Below are 27,531 nucleotides of genomic sequence, written 5' to 3' on the forward strand. Positions count from 1 at the left end.
TTTCTATCCATCTCAATACATTTCCCCCAATCTCATGCGCTTTAATCTTGCACGATAATCTCTTGTGTGGGACTTTGTCAAATGCTTATACCACATTGACTGGTTCCCCCTTGTTACATCTTCAAAGAATTCCAACAGGTTTATCAAGCATGATTTCCCCTTCATACATCCATACTGACTCTGTCTGATCCTGCCACTGCTTTCTAAATATTCTGCTATAATGTCCTTGATAATGAATTCGAGAATTTTCCCCACTACCGATGTTAAACTTTCTGGTCTATAGTTCCCTGTTTTCTCTCTACCTCCCTTTTTGAATATTGGAGTGACATTTGCTACCTTCCAATCTGCAGGGACTGTTCCAGAGTCTATAGAATCCTGGAAGATGACCACCAATGCATCCAATATTTTTAGAGCCACTTCCTTAAGTACTCTGGGATGTAGATTATCAGGCCCTGGGGATTTATCCGCCTTTTTCCCTTCAATTATCCCTTCTATTTTCCCAGCACCATTTCTCTACTAATATTGATCTCCCTCAGTTCTTCCCTCTCACTAAATCTTGCATTCTCCAATATTTCTGGCATTTGATTTGTGTCCACTTTTGTGAAGACAGAACCAAAGTATATATCCAGTTGCTTGGCCATTCCTTTGTCCCCTATTATGCATTCCCCCATTTCTGTCTGCATGGGACCTACATTTGTCTTCACCAACCTCTTTCTCTTCACGCACCTATAGAAACTCTTAGTGTCAGTCTTTATGTTCTCTGCAAGCTTACTTTCGTACTGTATTTTCCCCTTCTTAATCAATCCCTTGGTATTTCTTTGCTGAATTCTAAACTGCTCCCAATCCTCAGACCTATTATTTTTCTTGGCCAATCTGTATTCTTCTTCCTTGGATTGAATACTCGCTCTCATTTCCTTTGTAAGCTATGGAATGGCTCTCTTACCCATTTTGGTTTCGTACCAGACAGGAATAAACAGTTGCTGCAGTTCCTCCATGTGCTCCTTGAATGTTTGCCATTGCCTATCCACTGTCATCCCTTTAAGTAACTCTCCCAATCTATCAAGGTCAACTCATGCCTCATATCCCCATAGTTTCCTTTATTAAGATTCAGCACCTTCATCTCCGAATCAACTTACTTCACTCTCCATCTTGAGAAATTTTTAAATCATGTTATGGTCACTCATCCCCAAGGAGTCTCGTACAGCGAGATTGGCAATGGTTCCCTTCTTATTACATGGTACCCAGTCTAAGATGGCCTGCTCTCGAGTTGGTTCCACAACATATTGGTCAAGAAAACCATCCCATATACACTCCAGGAATTCCTCCTCTATGGCATTGTGGCTAATGTGATTTACCCAATCTATGTGCAGATTAAAATCACCCATGATCACCGATATAGAAACTTGAGATATTATGGTGGTTTAATAAAAGCAAAACATTGCAGATGCTGGTGATTGGAAATAAAAACAGAAAGTGGTGGAAAAACTCAGCAGGGTTGGCAGCATCTGCGGAGAGAAACAGAGTTAACAGGCCCAATTTTACCATTTTGATTCTAAGCGCTGAATCTGGACGCAATTCAGATCCGACTTGGAAAACTATTCTTAGGTGCCCCCATACACACTTAGCCTGAAAAAAAAATCATGGGTCTGAATTGCGCTGTGGGCGAGGCTTATCGCGCCCGAAATGCTGCAGCTCCAATTGGAGCTTTGAACTGTGCATGTGCGGTGAAAAAAAAATTGAAAAACACGCCCCTGTTACATCACTCCCGGGCCGCAAAAAACAGATAAAGCAGTCCAGGAGCGAAATGCGGGAGCGATGGCCCCCACAGATATCACCCCACCCTCACAACATAATTGTCCCCCTTATCTACCCATCCCCCCGCTACCCAGACCAATCGTGACCCTCTGCCCCCTTCCCCCCCACCAATCGCCCACAGAGTGGAAGCGGATCCCCCGCCCCCGCCGATTGCCCGCAGAGTGGCAGCGGACCCCCCTGCCCCCACCCCCGATTGCCCGCAGAGTGGCAATGGTCCCCCTCCCCACCAGAGATCCATCTGGCCTCCCTCCCACCCTCCCCCTACCCCACCAGAGAGTGATTGGGCCTCCTTCCTCTCCCCACCACGAGAGAACGATCTGGCCTCCCTCCTCCCTCCCCCCACCATCAGAGAATGATCAGACCACCCTCCCGCCACCAACTGCCCCCCTCGCCCCCCTCTCCCCCCCATCCCCAAAGGTCCGTTGACCTCGGGCGGGATTTTCTGGTCTTGGGGGTGAGCGCGGCCGGAAAATCCCACCTGTTGGGCCCAATTTTACCATTGCGCGCGCCGGGTAAAGTCAGGCATGAGGTGATTAGTGCGATCCACACCCACGTCTGTGCAGTTGCCCACTTTACCAAGGCCCGAAAATGGCTGCAATCCGAACCACACCCGAAACGGGCGCAATGGCGATTTAAATACATTTGCATGCATTTAACTTGAAATAATGGGCTGCCCGCCCAACTTTACCATCAGAGTCAGAGAACTGTTGGAAGTTTTGAACTTACCTCTTCAGAAGCTGGAGCGCCCGAAACAGACCTTTGCCAAGCAGGTCTGTTTCACGTCGAAACTGGACGGGCGAACATGATGGTAAAGGGGGAAATGCTGGTAAAGTTGGGCGGGCAGCCCATTATTTCAAGTTAAATGCATGCAAATGCATTTAAATCGCCGTTGCGCCCGTTTCGGGTGTGGTTCGGATTGCAGCCATTTTCGGGCCTTGGTAAAGTGGGCATCTGCACGGACGTGGGTGCGGATCACACTAATCACCTCACACCTGACTTTACCGGGCGCGACGCAATGGTAAAATTGGGCCCAGCAGGTGGGATTTTCCGGCCGCGCTCACCCCCAAGACCAGAAAATCCCGCCCGAGGTCAACAGACCTTTGCTTGGTCCTGTCCCGCCACTACAATTCCTGTGGCGGGTGCAACAGGAATATTCCGCCCCACATCTCGAGTCCAGTATGACTTGTTCAGAACTTTGGAATTCAGTTCTGAACAGGGATCACGTTGTATTCAGAACTATAACTGTTTCTCTTGATGCTGCCGGACCTGCTGGGCAGCACTTTCTGGACTATGGCGGTTTGTTATCACTGGCAAGTTCTTGGGGCTGCTTACCTTCCCTTGTCAGAACTGCAGTGAAATCCTTTTTACTGAATATTAATAGGATCTCCACCAAACTTCCAGTGCTGAGGGATCCTTGATTGTTTTTTAAAAGTAAAATGAATTTGTGTTACAATAATGAGGGGAAATAATTGAGAATATTATGTACCGGAATTGAATATATATAGTCCAGATAAAACAATTTTCCAAATTTATTCAGAATTTCATTCACTGAATTTTCATTTTTACAGATATCTGGATTTTATCCATGTGATGACATATGATTTTCATGGTGCCTGGGACTCAGTCACTGGACATAACAGTCCCTTGTTTCGTGCCTCTCCTGAGCAGCGTGAATCTGCATTTTTCAACATGGTATGAGTACAGGTTCCAAATTCACATTGTACATATATACGAACATACAAATTAGGAGCAGGAGTAGCCCCTCGAGCTTGCTCCGTCATTCAATAAGATCACCTCATTTTAACCTCAATTGCACTTTCCTGCCTACCCCCCATAACCTTTCACTGCCCCCTTGCTTATCAAAAATCCATCTATTTCTCATAGAATCCTAGAATCCTTATAGTGCAGAAGGAGGCCATTCGGCCCATTGAGTCCACACCAACCACACTCCCACCCAGGCCCTATCCCCATAACCCCACGTATTTATCCTGCTAGTCCCTTTGACTCTAAGGGACAATTTCGCATGGTCAAATCAACCTAAGCTGCACATCTTTGGACTATGGGAGAAAACCAGAGCACCCGGAGGAAACCCACGCAGACATGGGGAGAATGTGCAGACTCCACACAGACAGTGACCCAAGCCGGGAGTCGAACCCGGGTCCCAGCAGTGTGAAGCAGCAGCGGTAACCACTGTGCTACCGTGCCGCCCTAATCTTCTGCCTTAAAGATATTCAATGACTTGCCTCAATCACCTGTTGAGGAAGAGAATTCCAAACTCTCACAACCCTCTTGGGGGGGAGGGCGGGGGGCAGAGGTAGAAAAATTCTTCATCTTTGTCTTAAATGGACCACCCTTTATTTTTAAACAGTGGCCCCTAGTTCTAGTTTCTCCCACACAAAGAAACATCCTCTCCACATCCATCCTATGAAGTTCCCTCAGGACCTTATAATTAAGTTGCCCCTTACTTACTAAACTCCACTGTGTACAAGTCTAGCCTGTTCAGCTCTTCCTCATAAGACAATCCATCCATTCCTGGTATCAATCTAGTAAACCTTCTCTGAACAACTTCCAGTACATTTATATCTTTCCTTAAATAAAAAGAGCAAACTGTACACAATTCTCCAGATGTGCTCTCATCAATGCCCTGTATAACCGAAGCATTCCCTCCCCACTCTTGTTTTCAATTCCTCTTGCAATAAATGACAACATTCTATTAGCTTTCCTTATTTCTTGCTGTACCTGCATACTAGCCTTTTGTGATTCATGCACTGGGACATCCAGATCCCTCTGCAGCTCAGAGCTCTGAAATCACTCACCATTTAAATAATGTGCTTTTTAAAATTCATCCTACCCCACATTTTCCCGCACAAACAGAAAATGATGAAAAATCTCAGCAGGTCTGACAGCATCTGTTTTCGAGCCTGGGTGACCCTTTGTCAGAGCATTCTCAAAGCATTTATCAGATCATAGAAATCATAGAATCCCTACAAGGAGGCCATTTGGCCCATCGAGCCCACACCGACAACAATCCCACCCGAGCCCTATCCCCGTAACCCCAAGTATTTACCTTTTTAATTCCCCTCACACTAAGGGGCAATTTAGCATAGCCAATCAACCTGACCTGCACATCTTTGGACTGTGGGAGGAAACTGGAGCACCCGGAGGAAATCCAAGGAGACACAAGAAGAATGTGCAAACTCCACACAGTGACCCAAGCCGGGAACCGAACCCAGGTCCCTGGCGTTGTGAGGCAGCAGTGCTAACCGCTGTGCCATCGTGCAGCCCTTGATCCATCATCAAAATCTCAGCAGCTCTGTAAAGAGTCGTCCAAACTCAAAACATTGGCTCTATTCTCTGTCCACATTTGCTGTCAGACCTGCTGAGATTTTCCAGCTTTTTCTTTTTTTGTATCAGATTCCAGCAACTGCATTATATTTTGCTTTTATCACATTTTTCCAAATTGTGCTTGCACACATAATGGTAACAACCACAAATTTAGTTACAACTATTGGAACATTTGCTTTCTTTGAAGATGTTGGAAAACATATTTCTTCTTGAACTCTGACAAAAATTAAGCAAAGTAAGGAACCAGTGGATGAAGTATTACGGACAAAAATTAAATTTTTGCCTGTGTTAAGTCACCCATTGATTTGCCAGAATTGGTTTTGATGGCTGACTTTGTAAACTACAGAAATTTACATCATGGTATTATTCCAAGGATGCATTCCTGACACCTTGTTACTTTTAGTTGTCACTCTGTTCAGTTTGGTCAGCTTGACATTTACACAGGTAGATGTCTTTTGAAGTTTACTGTAATGGCAAATGAACTTGTAGACAAGCTTTCAATATAATGACGAGCTGTGAATCACTGTTACATTTGCACAGATTACAGGATTCGCTCAGGGCTATGGTGGGACCAACTGCACCCACATCTCCTGATGGGCCAATTGATACAATGCAAACACCCTTATAAATCAATAAGAGTACTAATCTAAACAACCAGTATGCAACCCCCAAAGCATACAGTCTGCGGTTGCTTTCCTGATAGCTGCCATGATGTTTTTACTTAGTGTCTATCAACGATGTCCCTGCAGTTAATGCACAGCCAATTAAAGCTTACCTGCTTGAAGACAAGGTTAGCTCCTGCATGATAATTATCAGAAAGCCTTCTGTAAATGTATAGGACCATGAAGAAAAAGAAGGAAGTGGGTCTATTTGGATCTCTTTCAAAGAGTTAGCGTAGGTATGATGGGCCAAATGATCTCCCTTTTCATGACTATGATTCATTTTGAGCAATGTAACTTTGCACCGGATCTCTAACAGAGCATCCCACCCAAGCCCTATCCCCATAACCCCATGTATTTACCCTTCTAATCCACCTAACCTGCACATCTTTGGACTGTGGGAGGAAACCGGAAGAAGCTCACGCAGACATGGGAAGAATGTGCAAACTCCACACAGTCACCCAAGGGCAGAATTGAACCCAGGTTCCTGGCACTGTGAGGCAGCAGTGCTAACCATTGTGCCACCCAATACTTTCATAGGATGTGATCATTGCTGAGTAGACTAGTATTTGTTGCCAATCCCTAATTGTCCTTGAGCTGCCTTCTTGAACCGCTGTAGTCCATTTGGTGTAAGTACACCCATTGTGCTGTTAGGGAGGAATGGTAAGAAGTCTCACAACGCCAGGTTAAAGTCCAACAGGTTTATTTGGTATCACAAGCTTTTCATCAGGTGAATGACCTGTTGGACTTTAACCTGGTGTTGTGAGACTTCATATTGTGCCCACCCCAGCCCAATGCCGACGTCTCCACATTAGAGAGGAAGTTCCAGGATTTTGACCTAGTGACAGTGAAGAAATGGCGATATAATTCCAAGTCAGGACGATGAGTTGTTTGGAAGGGAACTTACAGGTGTTGGTGTTCCCATGCATCTGCTGCTCTTTCTAGAGATCGCCAGATTGCCTTCTAATTAATGACTGGACTGTTAAAGCTGGAGGGCTAATAGAAGGCCTCCAGTACTGAAGAAGCCACGGCTTCCCTTTCCAGATAACAGAGGGAGAGAATGTGTCTTGTTACAAGTGGTCTCTCTCCAACTTCTTTGAATAAAAGTTCCCCTCAACATCTAGGTCACTGTTGTGGAAGTTTTCGCAATCCTATAGGGAGGCCAACAGTCGCAGCTGAGACCAGGCAGATGAGGAGGGCCATAAACTTGCCTGATGTCCCAGACATCTTTGTGCTTGTCCGTGCTCAGTCCTGCCCTCAGTCTCTATTGTTGAGGTCTGGACCAGTTTGCTTTCTGGCACCAGGGTAGGCATCTGTTCAGATAGTTGCAAGTGTAGTCGTTACATGAGAGACGGCATTATTTGCACATCCCACTCCAACTGCCACTTATCTACAGCTACTGACTTATGGAAGGGCACATTCCAGGAGTCCACCAAACCAAGTGACGTTCCTTTCCTATTCAAGGTGGAGGATGGTTGAGCCTAAACTCTGCTTGGCCTCAGTATCTTGCTATTAGGGGTATCACATATTTTTGTTGTGGGTTGTGCAGGGTGAAGACTGGGTCCTTCAGAACTGTGAACAAGATTTGAAGGGGAAATGTACCTGAGGCACTCTTGAGGAGATTAAATATAATTTCCTGTCCAGGTCCCAGTGTAAATGATGCTTACACTCACATGCTTTGCCATACTTGTTCACCGACTCACTTTGTCACTTACTGACCACCTAAGGCAAAGAGGACCTCATTCTCCTCATCAGCTTGCTTAACCAGCATCTCCATTGCAGAACACAAAAATCTTGGGCGTTGTACGGTGACTTATCATCTCCAGACATAATCCAAAAGTTCCTTGATGTACTATTCCTGACAATACCTAGTCACTCTCCTTTAAGCTTCTGCAGGATCTTAGCAACCCAGCAACAGTTGATTTCCCATCTCCCAGTGGGCAGGTTGCCAAAGGGACGTATGTTTTCTGCTGACATAGAGTAAGAATAATCAGGTCATTTTCAGGTTAGCAGGCTGTGACTAGGGAGGTATCACAAGGATTAGTGCTTAGGCCACAGTTATTCACAATCTAGATCAATGATTTGGATATAGGGATCAAATATATTGCTGATGTTAGAAAACTACTGGCAATGTGAGTTGTGAGGAGGTTGCAAAGAGGCTTAAAGGGGATTTAGACAGACTGTATGAGTGGGCAAGAACATGACAGATGGAATATAATGCGTAAATATGTGTAGTTATCTACTTTGGTAGGAAAAACAGAAATGCAGAGTATTTCTTAAAGGTGAGATGTTGGGAAGTGCGGGTGTCCAAAGATACCTCAGTGTCCTTGTTCATGAGTCATTGAAAGCTAGCGTGCAAGTGCAGCAGACATTTAGGAAGGCAAATAATATGTCAGCTTTTATTCCAGGAGGATTTGAGTACCGGAGTAAAGATTTCTTGCTGTAATTATTTAGAGACTTGGCGAGACTGTAACTGGAATACAGTGTGCAGTTTTGGTCTCCTCACCTAACGAAGGATAATCTTGCCACAGAGTGTGTGAAACCAGACTGGTTCCTGCGATGGCGGGATTGTCCTATCAGAAGATATTGAAGAGACCAGGCCTGCATTCTCTAGAGTTTAGAAGAATGACAGGTGATCTCATGAAAATTTACAAAATTCTTACAGGGCTTGACAGGGTAAATTCAAAAAGAATATTTCCTCTGGGTTGGGAGTCTAGAACCAGGGATCACAGTCTCAGAACTAGGGGTAGGCCATTTAGGATTGACATGAGAAGAATTTCTTCATGAAGAAAATGGTTACTGTTTGTAATTCTCCAACCCAGAGGGCTGTGGAGGCTCAGTCATTGTGTCCAAGACAGAGATCGACAGAGTTCTGAACATTAAAGACATCAAGAGAAATGGGTATAGTGCAGGAAGATGGTGTTGAGGTAGAAGACCAGCCATCAAGCCATGATTAGCTGAATGGTGGAGCAGGCTCAAACAGCAGAGAAATGGTCTACTCCTGCTCCCATTGCCAATGTTCTGATGATCCTATAGATTTGAGTACCTCAAAATACAGTGATAAGAGGTCCCTATTTGCCCCAAGACCTGTCTATATTCACCTAGCTATTGGATAGTAAAAGATGTACTCTTGTTGCTAGTGACACCAAGTCCCTTGATGAGTTATTATTGCCACTGACTGAAATTAGAATTAAACTCTCAAATATAATTTGTTCACTTTTCTGCTGTAGGATTTTGCTGCCAAATACTGGAGAAATAACGGTTTACCAGCAGACAAAATGATAATTGGATTCCCAGCATACGGACGAACATTCACACTGAAGACTCCCGCCAATCACAGTGTTGGCGCTCCAGCAGTTGGACCAGGACCGGCTGGGATCTACACTAAAGATCCCGGTTACTGGGCTTATTATGAGGTGACAATACTTGAGTACATTTTTTGGTTACTGAATCATAGAATCAGAGAATCCTAGAACCCCTATAGTGTGAAAACCGGCCATTTGACCCATCAAGTCTACACCAACTCTCCAACACAGCATCTTTCCCAGGCTTTATCCTGGTAACCCCATGTATTTACCCTGTTAATCCCCCTAACCTACACAGCTTTAGACGCTAAGGGGCAATTTAGCATGGCTAATCCACCTAGCCTGCACATCTTTGGACTGTGGGAGGAAGCTGGAGCACCCGAAGGAAACCCACACAGACACTGGGAGAACGTGCAAGCTCCACATAGACAGGCCAGAATCGAAACCGGGTTCCTGGTGCTGTGATGCAGCTGTGCTAACCACTGTGTCACCGTGCCATCCCTTGTGTCACTGTGCCGCCTTTAATATTCTAGAGAATGAGAGTTTAAATGTCACCATGAATTTGAATTCAGCTATAGAAATCGGAGAATAAAATGCAGTTATCAGTGAAAGTGAACATGAAGCTGTTGTATTGTCATAAAACCCCTGCCAATTTTCCTGAGACACTTGGAGAGTAAAACCTAAAGTTCTAGCCTGGTCTAATTTATATACGTCTCCAGTGCTACATTAATATGCTTGACCGCCTGAACCGTCTTCTGAAGTGTCCTCGCAAACCACTCAGTTGCATTAATCAAGATGAAGGGATGGACAATTATGCTGGCCTTGTCAGTGCTGCCCACATCCTGATAATTAAGTTAAGCCTGATGTTCCCTTGTAGAATCTTTTATTACTTCCAAAAGGTCCTTTCAATACAGTGGCCAGGATTCCTCCCCCTGCATCCCCCCCTCCCCCGCCCGTCCACCGTGGGATCCTCAGGTCCAGCCAAAGTCAGTGGCTATTTGAGTTTCTCACCAGCCATAGCACTGGGGGGAACCTGCCGTGGAGGATTCCCTGATTCTCTGGCAATATCAGAAGATCCTGCCGGTGGGAAGGACTGGAAAATCATGTCCAGCATTTTAGTAAAATGTTCCTTTTACACAGGAAGATTATATAGGAAGAATGGGTTTGCAATTACAAAGTACCTAACCGTACCCTATCACATAGTCATTACAAGCAATTGATTACTTTACAAAATAGTCGCCGGTGTTATGCTCAGAAACACAGCTTTTAACTTATGCACCTCACGATCCCACAAACAAATAATCTGTTTTAGGTTTTAGATGAGCCAGAATTGTTGGCCAGGGTGCCAGGAAAACACTCGGCTTCCTAAAATAGGAGCCAGAACTTTCCGGCCCCTTTACTTGTGGGATCTTCTGGTTCCACCAAAGCCAATGGACATTTAAATGGTTCACCACAGGGTTCCCCCAGGATGGGGCCGGAAAGTGTCATGGGCTCTTCTATACCCACCTGAGGCAGCCGAGTTCCCGACCCTCCAGGATTGGCCTGAGATCCTCAACAATGAAAGATTAATCTCCAGGGCAAACAAACCAGGAGAAAAAAAAACTTTGGCACAAAATTGTGTTTTTAAAAATGCATTTTTGGGTATGACCAAAAAAGGGCTGCTTGACCAAGAGTAATGAGTGATTCAACTGGTAACAGAGTCAATTCACTTGTCAACTTACGTAAGTATGAACACATTGACTTACCAATGGCAGGAGTGTGGCATGGCACCTATATTGCCTTTAATGTCCCATGAACCTGTAACCCCCGATCCTCTGCCTATCCACAGCATGATCCCTACTTCCATTCATGATATAACATTTTAAAAAAACAGAATTTATAACAAGAGGCATACTAGCATTGAATTCTGTATGTGACCTTTAACCCATTCTCCCATCTCATGAAGATCGCTCTGAAACTTTAGTTAGCCTTCTAAAGAATTAGCTACATCTCCATTTGTGGTCTCCAAAGTAACAAAATGGCACCACTTGTTAATAATCCTGGAGAACTTGATTCTTTAAGAACATCATCCAGGCACTGATCTTGAATAAAAAGTATCCTCACAATTAACGAGTTAGGGTGGCAAAGATTGGTGACAATATAAATAAGTAGAAGCTGAGAAATAATCTCTAAGCCTAACCTTGACAAGCATTTGAACATTGTCTGACCTATTGCCCCCTTGTCAACATCCTGAGGAACTATTCAAGATAAATAACAACACTAGATCCGGCTATGGTTTGATGCAATAAGCTATGACAATGATTTCCTCCTCCCTTTTTGATCACACCTTCAATCTTTTGCACCTGTAACTATTTTATTGACATTCTGATGCAGTAATTCTCTATTCAAGCCATGGGGGTCCCCCAGGACTTGCATGAGGAATCACTGATGCCAATATTGAATATAAATTCAAAGTTGGTCCCAAACTCTTTGGGGTTCCATTACCCATTTTCGACCACTTTGAAAAATTACCTTCAGCTCCTACTCTTTTTTTTCTTCCTTCTTTGAATTGTTCTTTTCAATTGCATCTCTAATTCTATATCCTCTTGTCTTCTCTGATAATCTCAGCTGTGGTACCACATAAAAGGCTTTCCAAAAGCCCATGCACACTGCATCCACCTCATTTACTCGTCAACCATTTATGCTATCTTCTCATGAGGTCCATGAGGTTTGTCAAGTATTGTTGAAATCCAAATGCAAAGCACTGCTGGAAATCTTCAATAAAAACAGAAAATTGTGGAAACGAACATTCTGTTGAAATCCATACAGCCCATTGCTAAATTCCTATTTATCAAAAGTTCATCTTTAATTATAGACTTAAAACTTTTCCCTATCACTGACTGACCTATAACCACTCAAATTAACCTAATCTCACTTTTTAAGAAGTAGTTTCTACATTGAACAGTCTCTAATGCTTCAGCACACATTTGCAGAAACCAGAAATACTGAGGTAGATTATAGTTTTTATTACCTGTAGTAATCTGGTCGTGTCTGGCATCCGCTCTTCATAGTAAAAGACTAGCTGTTTTTCAACTCAAATGAGCAACCTGTCCCACAAAATTACTACCCAGGCAGTGAAGACAAATTTCTAACGGTAATTTCAAGGGCCTCAGCAATCTTCTACTCAAATATTTTAACAATGAACAAATATGAAATTCTCCTCATGGATCTTAATCGTCAATCAATCCTTCTCACTGACAGGTCTGTGGCTTCTTGAAAAATGCTAAAATCAAAATGATTCATGAACAGAAGGTGCCATATGCATTTATGGGGAAAGTGTGGCTTGGATACGATGATGCAAATAGCTTCGAGACCAAAGTACGGTTTGTGCATTCTGAGTTACTTCACTTTGTAAATCTTTGTTGGAAAGTATTCTATGTTTGTGAGCATTGTTGAAAAAATCTATATGTTAAAACATGAGTGTCTCCCTAGGCTACATAGGTGTATATCACAGGGCCTTGGAAGCAATAAGTTACAAGATTGCAGGATATTACAAATATATTAATTTTATTTCAGCAAGTTTGAAAAACCTTCCCCCATTGTAGCAAGCAGTTTCTTCAGAAATAATTTTATTTCATTCTCTCACCAGATGTGAGCGTCACTGGCTAGGCCTACATTTATTGCCCATCCTTAATTTCTCTTGAGAAGGTGGTGGTGAGCTTTGTTCTTGAACTGCTGCAGTCTATGCGATGTAGGTGCACCCACAGTGCTGTTCGGGAGGGAATTCCAGGATTTTGACTCAGTGACAGCGAAGGAACAACAATATATTTCCAAGTCAGAAAGTTGTGTGGCTGAGAGGAGAACTTCTAGATGGTGATATTCAAATATGTCTGCAGCCTTTGTCCTTCTAGGTGGTAGCGATCCTGGGTTTGGAAGCTGTTGTCTAAAGAGTCTTTGGTGCATCTTCAGATGATAAACACTACTGCCACTGTGCATCAGTGATGGAGGGAGTTGTTTCCTGATGGGGTATCAATCAAGCAATATGCTTTGTCCTGGATAGTGTCAAGCTTCTTAAATGTTGTTGGAGTTGCACTCATCCAGGAAAGTGGGGAGTATTCCATCACACTCCTGACTTGTGCCCTGTAGATGGTGGATAGGCTTTGGGAATCAGGAGATGAGTTACAAGCTGCAGAATCCTGAGTCTCTGACCCGTTCTTGTAGCCACGATGTTTATATTAATAATACAGTTCAGGTTCTGGTCAATGGTAACCCCCAGGATGTTGATGGTGAAGGATTCAACAATGGCAATGCCATTGAAGATCAAGTGGTGATGGTTAGATTCTCTCTATTTGGACATGGTCATTGCCTGACACTTGTGTGGCAAGAATGTTACTTGCCACTTGTCAGCCCAAGCCTGAATATTGTTCAGGTCCTGCTGCATTTGGACATGGACTGCTTCGGTATCTGCCGAGTCACAAATGATGCTGAACATTGTGCAGTCAGCAGCAAACATCCCCACTTCTGACCTTATGATGGAAGGAATATCTTTGAAGAAGCAGCTGAAGATGTTGGGTGGAATTTTCCCATCCCGCCTGCCATGGGAATCGTAGCTGGTGGTGGTGGACCATGTAAAGCTCTGTTGACCTCAGGTGGGAATTTCCAGACTTGGGGCAAGCGCCGCTGGAAAATCCAGCCCTTAGGTGGGAAAGGAAGCCCAGAGAATTCGGATGCAGCAGCCAATCCAGAGGTAAAGTGCATGAAGAAGCAGCAAATGTTTTCTAATTGATCAGAGGATCGATCCATTCAGAGCACATTGCCAACAGCAGTATGTGATCATTTTTATGACCCGCTTCAGGTGAGTTCTGCAGTCTTAAAGGGTCAGGCCAATTAAACATTAGTACCTGAGTGTCAGAGCACTTTCATCAATTAGGTATGGTACACCTTTTGGTAAAAGTTCTGAAAAGTGACATGTATGTCATGTTGTGCCAAACTCCAGCTCTGCAGATTTGAAATTTTGAACAGTTATAAACTCTATGACCGGAATGTTCCCATCCCGCCCACCTGCCATGGGAATTGTAGTGGGCGGGACATGGACCATGCAGACGTCTATTGACCTTGGGCAGGATTTTCCAGACTTGGGACGAGCGCAGCCGGAAAATCCCACCATTAAACCTATAAACTCTTCCACTGTTCCAACCTGTTCTGCAAGATCAGGTTTGGTGGCCTCTTCATTGCAGTCCACAGAGCCCAACATGCCACCTATAAACATTTCTCCAGAGATTTCTTAGTCAAAGGATGGAAATTCGAGTAACCATCTTAGTCAACAACAATCAACTAAGCTCCATTTAAGTAAATTTTGAGGTGCATCCATCACAATTCAGTCATCCCTATTCTACGCGCTGATTTGTGTGTTTTTAACAAAAGGACGAGAAAAGTAGACCCATTATTTCCAACCAACCTTCCAAGTTGTCACACAGATTATGGGGGGATTCTCCAGGCCCACTACCTCCCAACGAGAATCACGATGGTCCGGATAATCGGGCATTGGGCAAAAAACTGGCCTGAAGCTGGGAGCCAAACCTATTGCAATCCTCCTGGCCCACCCCGCCAGCCCCAATTGGGTTCCCACCTGTAGCGGGCAGCAACCCAATAGTTATGCAAACCCATTGATAATACAATTAGCAGGTTTGACAGCCCATTCACTGCCCCCCCCCCCCCCCGGCCCCCCCCCCCCCCCCCCCCCCCGCTGCCGCCAGCTGTTCACCTGTCTCTCCTGGCGGGGTTTGATATGGGCTTGGCGTGCTGGTTCCCTAGGATCCAGGGGAACGCTACCAACCCCTCAACAAAGAGGGGCATCTTCCCCACCACCCCCCAACATTCAAATAACGGGTCACTTCCCTCTCCCCCACACCATGCGGACATTAGGGTGACCTGGCCCATCCCTTCAGCCTACCTCCTCCATGAGGACCCCACTGAGGCCCCTGTCAGGCCACTTACTGTTTTCACAGCTGACAGGTAGGGATACAGATGTTGCCTGAAATTGCCATGCCAGGGGTGATCTTCAGGGCTGCCAGAATTAGAAGGGGCAGTCGAGCCATGAAGCCCCCATCCCAGGGGACAGTGGCATTGTCAGCTCGTTGCCCCCAGCCTGAACTCACCCAAGCCCCCAGGACCCTTGGGGGACCCTCCCTCTGCAACCTGACAGTGTCAGAGGGACAAATGGCCACTGGACTTACCTACTTGGCCCCTCTCAGGGCCTAAGGTGCTAGTCCAGGCTGTCAGTGCCAGGGGGCCAGGGACTGTGCACTTTTGGCACTGCCAAGGAACGTGGCTTGAAGGGGGGACATGAATGGGTGGAACTGAGGGAGAGAGGGGAGAAGGGGACCTAAGTAAGGGTCTGAGAGGGGAGGGGGTCTGAGTGAGGGTCTGAATGGGGAGAGGGACTGAGGGGGGTGTTCAGGCCGGTTCACCGTCATGCTTGCGTGGTTTGGTGGAGTTGAGTGACCCATTATTTGAGCGGTGGGGAGGGGGGGAGGATGCCCCTCTTTCTTGAGGGGTTGGTGATGCACCCCTGACCAGCGGGGAAGGAGGGCAACAGTTCAGTTTTAGGTGGGAGAGGGAGTTGTCCACAAACGCGGAGATCGAGGCACTCTTTTAAAACAATGCCCCAATCTCTGAAAAGCTGGCCTGCCCTTCGGCTTTCTCGGGATGAGCTCATTTGCATTCTGTCGTGGGTGAATCCCACCCGACAGACGCTGCCAGTGCCAACTGGAAACACTCCAGTTTTCCAGCTGGTGTGGACATTTAGTTCCGATTCAGGAGTATCGCACCCTATATTTTAAGTATGTAAAACTAATCTGGCTACAAATTGATATGAGGAGCTTCCGAGGAACAACTAATCTATAATTGCCGTCAAATAATGGTACATTGGAACCTAGCCCAATCCATCACACAAACCAGCCTCCCATCCATTGACTCTGTCTACACTTTCTGCTGCCTCGGAAAAGCAGCCAGCATCATAAAGGATCCCACGCATCCCGGACATTCTCTCTTCCACCTTCTTCCATTGGGAGAAAGATACAAAAGTCTGAGGATATGTACCAACCAACTCAAGAACAGCTTCTTCCCTGTTGCCACTTTTGAATGGACCTACCTTATATTAAGTTGATCTTTCTCTACACCCTAGCTATGACTGTAACACTCCATTCTGCACCCCCTCCTTTCCTTTTCCGCTATGTACTCTATGAACAGTATGCTTTGTCTATATAGCGCACAAGAAACAATTCTTTCACTATATCCCGATTCATGTGACAACAATAAATCAAATCAAACGTAGTGTCAAGGTTTAAACCACTCAGTTGTTAAGGAAGCAGCTCACTGCCAACCTTCTCAAGGGCAATTAGGGATGGGTAATAAATGCTGGTATTACCAGTGACTCCAACATCTCTTAATGTATACAGTGTAAAACTGGGCTCGGGTTCTTTGGGACCGCATCAAAAATAGAAGTATACCACATGCTGCAGGAAATATGAAAGTTATTGAATAACAGAAATTATCATTGTAGGTCCAGTGGCTGAAAGACAACAAGTTCGGTGGTGCCTTTCTGTGGACAATAGACCTCGATGATTTGCACAATCATTGCAAAAAGGGAGTACTTCCTCTAGCAAACAAATTGCATAAGCTTCTTGAAATATCTCCAGGTAAACATTTGTCATTTCCATTGATAACTAAATTAATAGTCGTTTGGCAGTACAGAACTTGAGTATTGTTGAAAAAAAGAAGCCTGTCGAATCTTTTCATCTTGCACTCATCAGGATACTTTGCAAAAGTACAGCATGCTAAGCATTACGTTAGCATTGAATTATGATTGGCAGCAGAGCTCACAGTGTACTGGAAGCTATATATAATAATACACAGGGCTCTGTTCTTTGCACTGTAAGAAGTCTCACAACACCAGGTTAAAGTCCAGCAGGTTTATTTGGTAGCAAAAGCTACCTAATAAACCTGTTGGACTTTAACCTGGTATTGTGAGACTTCTTACTGTGTTTACCCCAGTCCAACGCCGGCATCTCCACATCTGTTCTTTGCAGACAGAAAGAATGCACACACATTGCGCCTGTTCCAGCAAAACAGCCATTTTCTGACTCATTCCTTAGTGCAATGCCTTGACTAATCAGGGACAAGCTGCCTGGTCAAAATTTCAAACAATGTTTGGCAGTTAACCATCAGTTACCATCGACTGGTGCACTCCCCATGGCAATGCCTCTACTTCTCAGAGTCCACTTGCCAAACAATTAGCGCTCTCTTCTTACACAGTATAAAATTGGTGTTTTTTCCTCATACTAATGTTCTTGCAAAGTGTCCTGATGCATGCAAGACAAAAAGCTTTGACATGTCTCTTTTTCAGCAATACGAAAATAATGGTATTTCACCAAGCTAATTTTACAATATTGGGATGGATGTATCAACGTTTTATTGCACTCTAGTGAAGTTTTGAAAATCAACCCCATTTTTGCAAATATTGATAACTAAATTACTGGTGACTAGAAGTGTCATGATAACATAGCTTACGTTAACTCAATTTGAGATATGTTGTAAGTTATTAACCATCAGTCCCCTGCCGTGTTTTTAAACATTAAATTATTACAAACCTTCAAAGGATTATATTTCTTCGGGGAACAATAAAGTTCTAGGCTTGATTCAGGATGTCCATTAACTAAAAACCACATCTGATATACAGAATTCTTTTTGTTGGGCGAAATCTTAGCTAAAAACAGGCAGTGTTTGTTCCAGAAAGAAAAACGGCGTGTTTTTCTCCAGATCTTACCATACTGTCACAAAAAAACAGGTGGGTGTGTTTCACACCATGTTGTAGAGGGGCAGGGCCTCAACACACCAGCAAAGCCCGGCTGCACTGAGATCAGGGTGCCATGTTTAAAGGGAGCCCTGAGCAGACCAAAGAGTAACCGCCACCTCCATCCATCCATCCAACCATCCCACTCCTCCCCACCGCACCCACCACCACCGCACCACGGAGGTCTCAGGGCCTCCCCTTCACCCAACACCACCAGAGGCAGCATTCACCCCCCACCATCAGAGCCGGCATTCACCCCCCACCCCCCCAGCATTTCCCCCCCCACCCCGACTTCCCTGACCATCCAAGTGTTGGATTCCTGACCCTGCATTGAAAACCAGTTCTATGGCCTTATTTGCGTATCTCATTTGAAGGATAACAATGCACCAATTTCTCAGCAATGCACTGGAAGATGAGCCAAGCTCAAGTATGAAAAGAGAGCTCCCTCCTTCTGTCACTTCCAGAGGCATGTTGTGATTAACAAGGCTGCCTTGTGCAGTCAACATCACTTTACAGGTTCAACAGATTGCCCTGTTTTTAACTGCACTTATAAAAGCTAATGTGTGTTATCTGAGAACCATAATTGAAATGTTTTGTAGTCGAAAATATTACAGGACAGTTTATTATGAGAAAAAGCAGAAGTATTGTTTCGGGTATTCATCTCAAAGCTAATTGGTCGTTAGCCTCATTGCAATTTGTGGAATACCACTGTGTACAAAATGGCTACCACATTGACCTGGATCACAGCCAACATGCGCCATTGTAGTTTACTATTTATGTGAAATGTCTATAAAATATAAATATTTATTTGCTACTATAAAATCAAAGGGGATGTGGTGACGTAATGGTATTATCACTGGACTTGCAATCCAGAGACCCAGGGTAATGCTCTGAGAACCTGGGTTCAAATCTCACCATAGCAGATGGTGAAATTTGAATTCAATTAAATATCTGGAATTAAAAGTCTGACAATGTCCATGAAACCATTGTCAATTGTTAAAAAAACCCCTCTGGTTCACTAATGTCCTGTAGGGAAGGAAATCTGCCGTCCTTACCTGGACTGGTCTACATGTGACTCCAGACCCACTGCAATGTGGTTGACTTTTAAATGCCCTCTGGAATGGAGGGCAGTTGGGGATGGGCAATAAATGTTGGCCCAGCCAGCAATGCCCACATCCCAAAAAAATGAATTTTTAAAAATGAAATAGATTCAAAGCTTGTCAAATTGAAACCATTTTTAAAGTGTTAGCCTAAGTTGAGAAAAGCAAACTTCTAATTAATTATAAGTGCAAGTATTGAGATAAAGAATATAAACCAGTGCATATGCCAGCTTTTAATTTTCACATTCTTCTATCTGGATATGGAATAGTGATTACATACTGATCACTATAGTGATTACAGTGGCAATTATAGCAGCAACCATTGGAATTAAATGGCTGGATTTCCAAAACTCCTAACTGGAGCCTCTAAAGTCTTACTTCAACCACAGTTGTAGTTCCTGTAAAGTCTCAGAAAGCACGATTGAACCATTTTCTGCCAATGTTCAAGAGCATAAATACGAAATTAACAGCGAAGATTTCTGCAAAATGATCTTCTTCCTGCTATCCAGTGACTGACTATACTCCTCCATTTAACTGTCATAGTAATAGATTTTCTATCTAATGATTTAGGTGAACCTAAATGCTATCAAATTGTTCTTTTTCAGAATGTGGAAAACCAACAGTGAGCACTAACTTGATCAGTAGCAGTGGCGGAGTAATTACGGGGATTGACCAGACATGGTGTACCAATAAAGTGCTTGGTATCTACGCTGACCCCACAAATCCATCCAAATTCTACCGCTGCGCTGTGTTAGCCATTCATGAACGCTGTGTTGAGAAGCAGGTCTATGATCAAAATTGCATGTGTTGTACGTGGTCTCGACTTAAGGGGCATTATGACCCAAAATGGTGTTCCCATAAAGCTGACGGCTTTTACGCCGACCAAAATGATGCTTCAAAATTCTACATTTGCACCAGGCACCAAACCTTCTGGAGAGAATGTCCCACAGGTCTGTTGTTTAACAAAGCATGTAAATGCTGCAAGCGGCCCTTAACCAAGAGGCAAAGTTAAAATGATAATAAACATTCTTCAAAATTCTTATTCAATACCATTAAAATTTTCAGATTTAATTCCTATATCCACCTCGTGGCTCCTATATTATCAGTAAAATCAAAATGTTAACACATAATTAGTTACAGGCATGGCATGAATTTCAAAACATCGCCACACAGTTTGTCATTTCTTAAGGTGCAGAGTACCAGAATTATCCATCATTCAATTTTTGTAACCTCATTGCAGTGTTCTGTCATTTTACTATGTATTGGGTTTCGGTTTCTATCACAGACTGTGATTTTTTTTGTGGTCCGATTCTGGCCAAGGCAAAAAGAAAACACAAACTCAAATTTGATCCAGTGAATGTCAAATTTTAAATTCTTCTCTGTCGTGAATAAAATCAAACTTTACTGCAAACTGTGGTGAGAACTCATTTTCAGTAGTTTTTTAGTAAATTAACTTGTAGATCATTTTAGCATTGCCAATGATAAATGCTCTCTCATATTGGTCTCTTTTGTGACTTTCTTCTTTTCCCATCCCCCTTCTAAGAACATGTGAACATACAGATTAGGAGCAGGAGTAGAGCTCTCAGCTCCTCCAGTCTGCTTCGCCATTCAAAAAGATTATGGCTGAACTAATTTGAAACTTAACTTCACATTTCCTGCCTACCACCGATAACTTTTCACCCCTTGTCAATCAAGAATCTACTTACCTCTGCCTTAAAGATATTCAGAGATTCTGCCTTAGCCACTTTTTGAGAAAGAGAATTCCAAACTTTCACAACCCTCTGAGAGAAAATGTTTTCTTCATCTCTGTCTTAAATGGGTGGGCACAGTAAGAAGTCTCACAACACCAGGTTAAAGTCCAACAGGTTTATTTGGTAGCACGAGTTTTCGGAGCACTACTCCTTCATCAGGTGAGTCCTTGTTCTTAAGCAGTGAAGCCAAGTTCTAGATTCTCCCACAAGAAAAAATATCCTTTCCACAGCCACCCTGTCAAGCCTCTGAAAATCTTATATGTTTCAATCAAGTTGCATCTTACTCTTGTAAACTCTAACAGATACAAGCCTAGCCTCATAAGACAATCCACCCATTCCAGGCATTTATCTAGTAAACCTTTTCCGGGCTGCTTCCAAAGCATTTCCACCTTTCCTTAAATAAGGAGACCAAAACTGTACACAATACCCCAGATGTGGTCTCACCAGTGCCCTGTATAATTGAAATACAGTCTCTCGACTCTTCTCTTCAATTCCCCTTGCAATAAACAATAACATCCTTTTAGCTTTGCTAATTACTTGCTGTGCCTGCATACTAATCATCTGCAATTCATGCACCATGGATCCCTCTCAGAACTCTGCAATCTCTCACCATTCAAATAATTTGCCTTTTCATTATTTTTCCTGCCAAAATGGACAACCCCACATTTGTCACATCATACTCCATTTGCCCACTCACCTAACCTATCCCTTTATAGCCTCCTTATGTCTTCTTCACAACTTACTTTCCTATCTATCTTTGTGTTATCAACAAATTTAACAACCATACCATCGGTCCCTTAATACAAGTACTTTTTATAAATTGTAAAGAGTTGAGGCCCCAGCTCTCATCCCTGTGGTACACTATTCGTCACATCCGGTCAATCTGAAAATGACTCATTTATGCCTACTCTCTGTTTCCTGTTAGTTAGCTCATCTTCTATCCCTCAGCTGTGGCCTGCTGTGACTCAGCCATCACTTGGAGCCTGCCACTCATGGTGAGGATCCCCTGCCCCAGGCTTTCCACTGCAGACGCCACCCTTGCAGTGTTGGCTGGGAAGCACGCAAGACAGACAATAGCTGGTCTGCCTGAAAGCTTTGGGACGACTCCCAACAGCCTTGCAGTTGGTCCGGTGTGGCTGTCAGCTCCTCCTGCATTCGCTGCATCTCCAGCTGCTGAGGGAGAAGCGATCTCAGAGGCTCAGCAAGTAGCCTGGGGCCAGCTGAGTCCTCGCCTCCGGCAGGCCCCCTCATGCCAAAGGTCTCGGACATTCCCTCCTTCACATTATCAGATGTGTTGTGCTCACCAGAGAGTGACCCAGAAGCCTCACCACTAACTGGACCCACCGACACGTTAGTATCTGGGATGATGAGTTGTGAAGTGGTAGCTGATGCCAAAACTGTGCCACCCTGAAGCCCCTTCACTCATATCCTCCGAGGACCCATCCGAGCTATCTTGACCAGGATGGGCGGGAACTGCAGTAGGGGCCTGGAGTCCAGAAGGCCCAGGGGCATCCGGATCTGTCCCTGCAGCACAGGACACAAGGTTAAGTGCAAGGGAGGGAGAGGAATCCAGAATGCCAAACACATGATTCACATTTCTCCATTGAACATAGAACAAAGCACCAAAAAAATTATACCACAGGAACAGGCCCTTCGGTCCTCCAAGCCTGTAGTGACCAGGCTGCCCATCTGATTTGTCACCCCCTACCCCTCCAGGACCATATACCTCTATTCCCATCCCATTCCCATAGCTGCAGAGATGCCCCTTAAAGATCACTATCGTACCTGCATCCGCGAACTCCCCCTGGCAGCGAGTTCCAGGCACCCACTACCCTCTCTGTGCAAATAAACATGCCTCGTACATCTCCTTTAAACCTTTCCCCTCGCATCCGAAACTTGTGCCCCCAAGAAGTTGCCTGAAAGTGAATGGAGGAATGACAGGTGCTCACGTCTTGACGGCAGCGCGACCATGCTGTCGCTGACAGCCCGCATCCCCCATCCCTTGACAGCTCCAGTGCCCGCTCCTCAAAAAGGGTGAGGACCCGAAAGTCTGGCTCACTGCCCCCTGTCTTCGCCCTCTCACGGGTGTTATCATCGGTCTTCTCCTGTGGAGACAGAATGAGCCATGAAAGAAATTATGGCGTGACTCCTGCAGGGTATCAGGTGGTGGCCCTTCAAGGGCAAGCATAATGGGCCTCTTGGGGGGATAGGTAGGAGATGCTTGGGGGTCAAGAGCTGGAAGCATGCAGGGTGCTGGGGATGGGAGGGTCAAGGGGAAATTCAGGGGAAAATGCAAGATGAGGTTCAGCACTCATCCTTGCTGCACAGATGAAGTCATTGACTTTTTTCCAGCACTGCTTCATGGTTCGGGAGGCCAGTGCCCTGGCACTGACCAAGGCGGCGACTTCCTCCCAGGCCACATTTCCATCAGCCTTCCTGGGGGAAAGAGGGTGTCCCGCCTCGCCTCTGCTGCAGCCAGTAGCCTCCCCAGGTCACCCTCAGAGAATCGGGGGGGCTGGTCATGCACACATTTTGTGCAGGAATGCCTGCCTGTCTGTCCGTTCTTGAGTTTTTAATGGAGCTGCCCCTCGTTAGGGCAGATCAGCTGCAGGCAGTTTGGCAGAGATTTCTAGCAAGTTCTATGCAGTTTGCTTGTTAGCATTGAGGGGAAGGCAAGTGAGCACTTGCAGGTGTGCTGATGGGGAGGGGGGGTGGGTGGTGGATCACTGCCTCAATGATGGGGGACAGGAGAGAGATGGAGGTGTCATACAGCCATTGGATCCGGAGGAGATGTGGGCCTTGAGCGGGAGGATCCAGGTGGGGGTGAGGGAGATCACCCTGCCTGATATCTGTAGGGTGGAGGGGGGAGGTGGATCTCTCCCTGAGATCATTGCGGGGGGAAGTGAGGTCTACTGCCAGTCTGCCTGAGATCATTGGGGGGTAGGGGGAAGGGCCTGGGATCATTCAGGGTGGTGGGTGGGTGGGGAGATAAGGGGTCAGTAATGTTGTGGGGGTGGGACAATGTGTGTGGGGGCCAGGGGGAGGCATTATCTGGCCTGGGAGTGAAATGGTAGGGGAGCGTTTTTCTAGCATTTTATTTCTGCACATGCGCAGTTGGAGGCGCCGATCGGAGCTGCAGGGTTTTCGGGTGTGTTAAGCCCCGCCCACAGGCTTGTGCAGCACGATTCGGACTCGCTGATATTTTTGCAGGCAAAGTGCATATGGGGGCGCTGGAGAACGGATCTAAAAGTTGGATCTGAAACACATCCCAGATTCAAGTCCGCCCAGTACTTAGAATCAAAATGGTAAAATAGGGTCCTGAGTATCCGTCTTTATATTTCTAGCCATCTGTGTCTCATGCTCTAATTTTCCCACTTTATTAATCTCATCGTTATTCTTTGCTGTTTTTTAACCTCTGTCCCGTTGTACTGAGGCTTCTCCTCAATAACTACTCCACAGTAAGGCATCAGGGAACACAGCTCTTTATTAGGTCTACTTGCTCCACACTCCAAACGTTGACTGGCCACTCAGGGTAGTCCCCAACAGCTCACCCCACAGCCAAGGCAACATGATCCATTCCCTTAAAGGGGCTATGCCCCAATATACAAAACAGAGTGCTTCAGGGAGGGAAGGAATCATAGGCCATTTAGCTTGACTTTGGTAGTGGGCAAATTATTGGAATCAGTTCTGAGGGTTAGTATAAGCCTTCATTTAGAAATACAGAGAATAATCAAAGAAACTCAGCATGGATTTGTTAAGGGAAAACCATATCTAACTACCTTGATTGAATTTTTTGAGATGCAACAAGTGCCATTGATAAGGACAGTGTCTCGAGGGCAATCTGCCGTGATTTTAAAGTGGTAAAGGGAAAAATATTAGCCTTTGGGATTTAAGGGAGAGTGACAAACTGAATCCAAAATTAGTTTACTGATGGGGAGCAAAGGGCGCTTGTTGACAGCTGCTTTTGCAACTGGATGGGTGTTACCAGTAGGGTTCCGCAGGACTCAGTATTCAGTGGGTTGCTTTTTATAGTTTTGTTAACGAATTATACTCAGTGTGGAAGATGTGATGAAGAGGTTTTCATGTGGTTGGCAATCAAGATGAAAACTTTAGACTGCAGAATGAACATAGTTTGGTTCGTTGGATAGAGAAGTGTTCAGGAGGGAAGTGATAGACAGAAGATGAACAATACAGTGATCAGCAGGTGGGAGAGAGTTTAGGATATCATAGAATCATAGAATCTCTACCATGCAGAAGGAGGCCATATAGCCCATTGAGCCTGCACTGACAACAGGCCCCATCCCTGTAACCCCATGTGTTACGCTGCTAATCCCCCTGACACTAAGTGGTGATTTAGCATGGCCAATCAACCTAACTCACACATCTTTGTATGGGAGGAGGCCAGAGCACCCAGAGAAAACCCACACAGACACGGAGAAAGTGCAAACTCCACACAGACAATTACCCAAGGCCGGAATTGAACCCAGGTCCCTGGCTCTGTGAGGCAGCCTTGCTAATCATTGTGCCACCGTGCACAGATGTGATGACTGCACCATAGGTGTCAATGGTGAGAACATGCAAACTCCACACAGTCAGTCAGCCAAGGTCAGAATTGAACCCGAGTACCTGGAGCTCTGAGGCAGCTGTGCTAACCACTGCGCCACTGTGCTGCCCTTATAACCGGCGGGTAGCAGAGCAATACTGACTTCCAAGACATAAGGCTTGATTTTAATTCACGGATGGTAACACAGCAAAGGAAGCAGGATGTGTGTCTTAGTGGCAACAGGCAGGTCTGGCTGAATTTAATATTTCTAACAGGTCCATTAAAATCTAACTACACAGGACATGCAGCAGTTAAAAGTAGCAGCTTAGTACCACCTTGTCAGGACAATTAAGGATGGGTATATTCTGGCTTCCTGTGTATTTTCATGGAGGTTGTTACAGGGCAGAATTGGGGAGGCGTGGTTTGGATGGGAGTGTGAATCCTACACGGAACAATGCTTCATTATATTTCTCCCCCTCGCCAGCTGCGACTGCCATCATAGCTGCAGCCACAGCTCATCTTGTGGAGAACATTCTCACCGCAATGACATTCTGGCAACTGTAGCCACTATGAAAAGACACCTCCATCTTAAGGTTCCTTTTCATTCTTCTACCTACATTGGTCACTCCCATCTCTCCTGGCAGTTCAGGGCCTCAGGCATTCTGATTGGCTCTCCTGGGCATTCCATCGCCGGCATTTCCGGGTATCTGAACTGTATGGCATCCTGATACCGGGATCGTGACATGGGAATGGAAATACTGTTCAATTTCTCCATAACACATGAGAAATGGAAGGAATGTTATTTATAATCTTTGTGACACTATATACACTTGTCTCAACTTCCTCACTGACTTCTATATACATCTTGTTCATTCCAACTCACCTGTTCCACATTCCGCTTGAATATGGGTGCAATTGACATTAACTCTGCATGTTCCACTGGAATTGAGATGAATTTTAGCATTATGTTATCTTAACTAACCTGGTAGTAAGTTCAAACACTGTCACCAATGGACTTTACATTACAAAAGCAGAAGAACAAGGAGCAGGTGTAGTGCAAATGGTCCCACGATCCTGTTCCAGCATTTAGTACAATGGCTTCAACTCCATTTTTCTACCTGTTCCCCATACCTCTTGATTCCCCAGTAGACCAGAACCCTGCCTTTATCAGTCTGGAAAGTATTCAACGATGGAGCATCCAGAGCCCTCTGGAATAGAGAATTCCCAAGATTCACAACCCTTTGAATGAAGTAACTTCTCCTCATCTCAGTCCTAAATGATCAATCCCTTATCCCGAGATTGTTCCCTCATGTTTTAAATACCCCGACCAGTGGAAACAACCGCTCGGCATCAACCCCATCGAGCCCCCACAGAATCTTGTATATTTCAATGAGATCACCTCTCATTCTTCTAAACTCCAGAGAATACAGACCCAAATGGTGTAATATGGCAGGAAATGTGAAGGGAAGGATTTTGCTTGTGGTATAAATATTGCAGACCAGAATTTATTTTTCATTAATGTATCTATCTATTGGGTAAATATTTACATTCAGGAATGTGTGGAAATAATGAGACATCCATTATTTATTTTATTGGTACCTTTCGGTACTTTATTTCTAATCAAAAAGCCAATTCAAATTAAGTCCAATCATGATTCCCACATGAGGGACAAACCAGATCCAAGCTGACAAGACAAGATTGAGGACTAGAAATTGCGCGTAAGAACACAAGAAAATTTAAGGAGAAGGAAAGTCTATTTAGCTTCAATGAGCTCAAACCTCTAGTATTCCAATTCACCCAACTGGCAGCCAACAGCAACACTTATATGACTAACTCCGCTAACCTATACGGTTGATAATTCCAAATGTTTACCATTCTTTATTACAGACGTTTATCTATCTGTCCCGCCACTGTGACTTCCTAGTTAATAATTGCCTGTTGTTGGAACTGTGGAGGCAGTGCATGTTTCCTCCAGTCCCTCAGTGTCATCATTACAGCAAGAATAAAGTTGGAAAGACAACTGAGGCAAAAATGCGGAAAGTACTCATTTTAATTGGTGAGTATGATTTTAAAGAAAATAGCAAGAAAAATCAAAGATGTATTTTTATCTTTTTAATGTACAACAAAGGATTATTGCAGTGAGGCATTGTGAAAGATTTGTGGTACACAAAATGCAGACA

The 27,531-nt window shown here is 44.7% G+C and overlaps 2 protein-coding genes across 2 annotated transcripts in view; both read left to right on the top strand.

Annotated features, from left to right (window-relative positions):
• LOC144511732 (acidic mammalian chitinase-like) overlaps positions 1-20,069 on the top strand; it is a 45,991-nt gene extending 25,922 nt beyond the window's left edge. The window contains exons 7-11 of the mRNA XM_078241956.1: positions 3,384-3,507; positions 9,050-9,235; positions 12,365-12,481; positions 16,668-16,803; positions 19,663-20,069. Coding sequence (XP_078098082.1) covers positions 3,384-3,507; positions 9,050-9,235; positions 12,365-12,481; positions 16,668-16,803; positions 19,663-20,069 — 970 coding nt within the window. The remainder of the gene's footprint in view (positions 1-3,383; positions 3,508-9,049; positions 9,236-12,364; positions 12,482-16,667; positions 16,804-19,662) is intronic.
• Positions 20,070-27,353: 7,284 nt separating this feature from the next.
• Positions 27,354-27,531, top strand: part of LOC144511733 (chitotriosidase-1-like) — a 38,570-nt gene continuing 38,392 nt past the window's right edge. Inside the window, exon 1 of the mRNA XM_078241957.1 lies at positions 27,354-27,407. Coding sequence (XP_078098083.1) covers positions 27,383-27,407 — 25 coding nt within the window. The 5' untranslated portion in view covers positions 27,354-27,382. The remainder of the gene's footprint in view (positions 27,408-27,531) is intronic.

Source organism: Mustelus asterias, chromosome 25 (genome assembly GCF_964213995.1).
Source record: "Mustelus asterias chromosome 25, sMusAst1.hap1.1, whole genome shotgun sequence".
Lineage (NCBI taxonomy): Eukaryota > Metazoa > Chordata > Chondrichthyes > Carcharhiniformes > Triakidae > Mustelus > Mustelus asterias.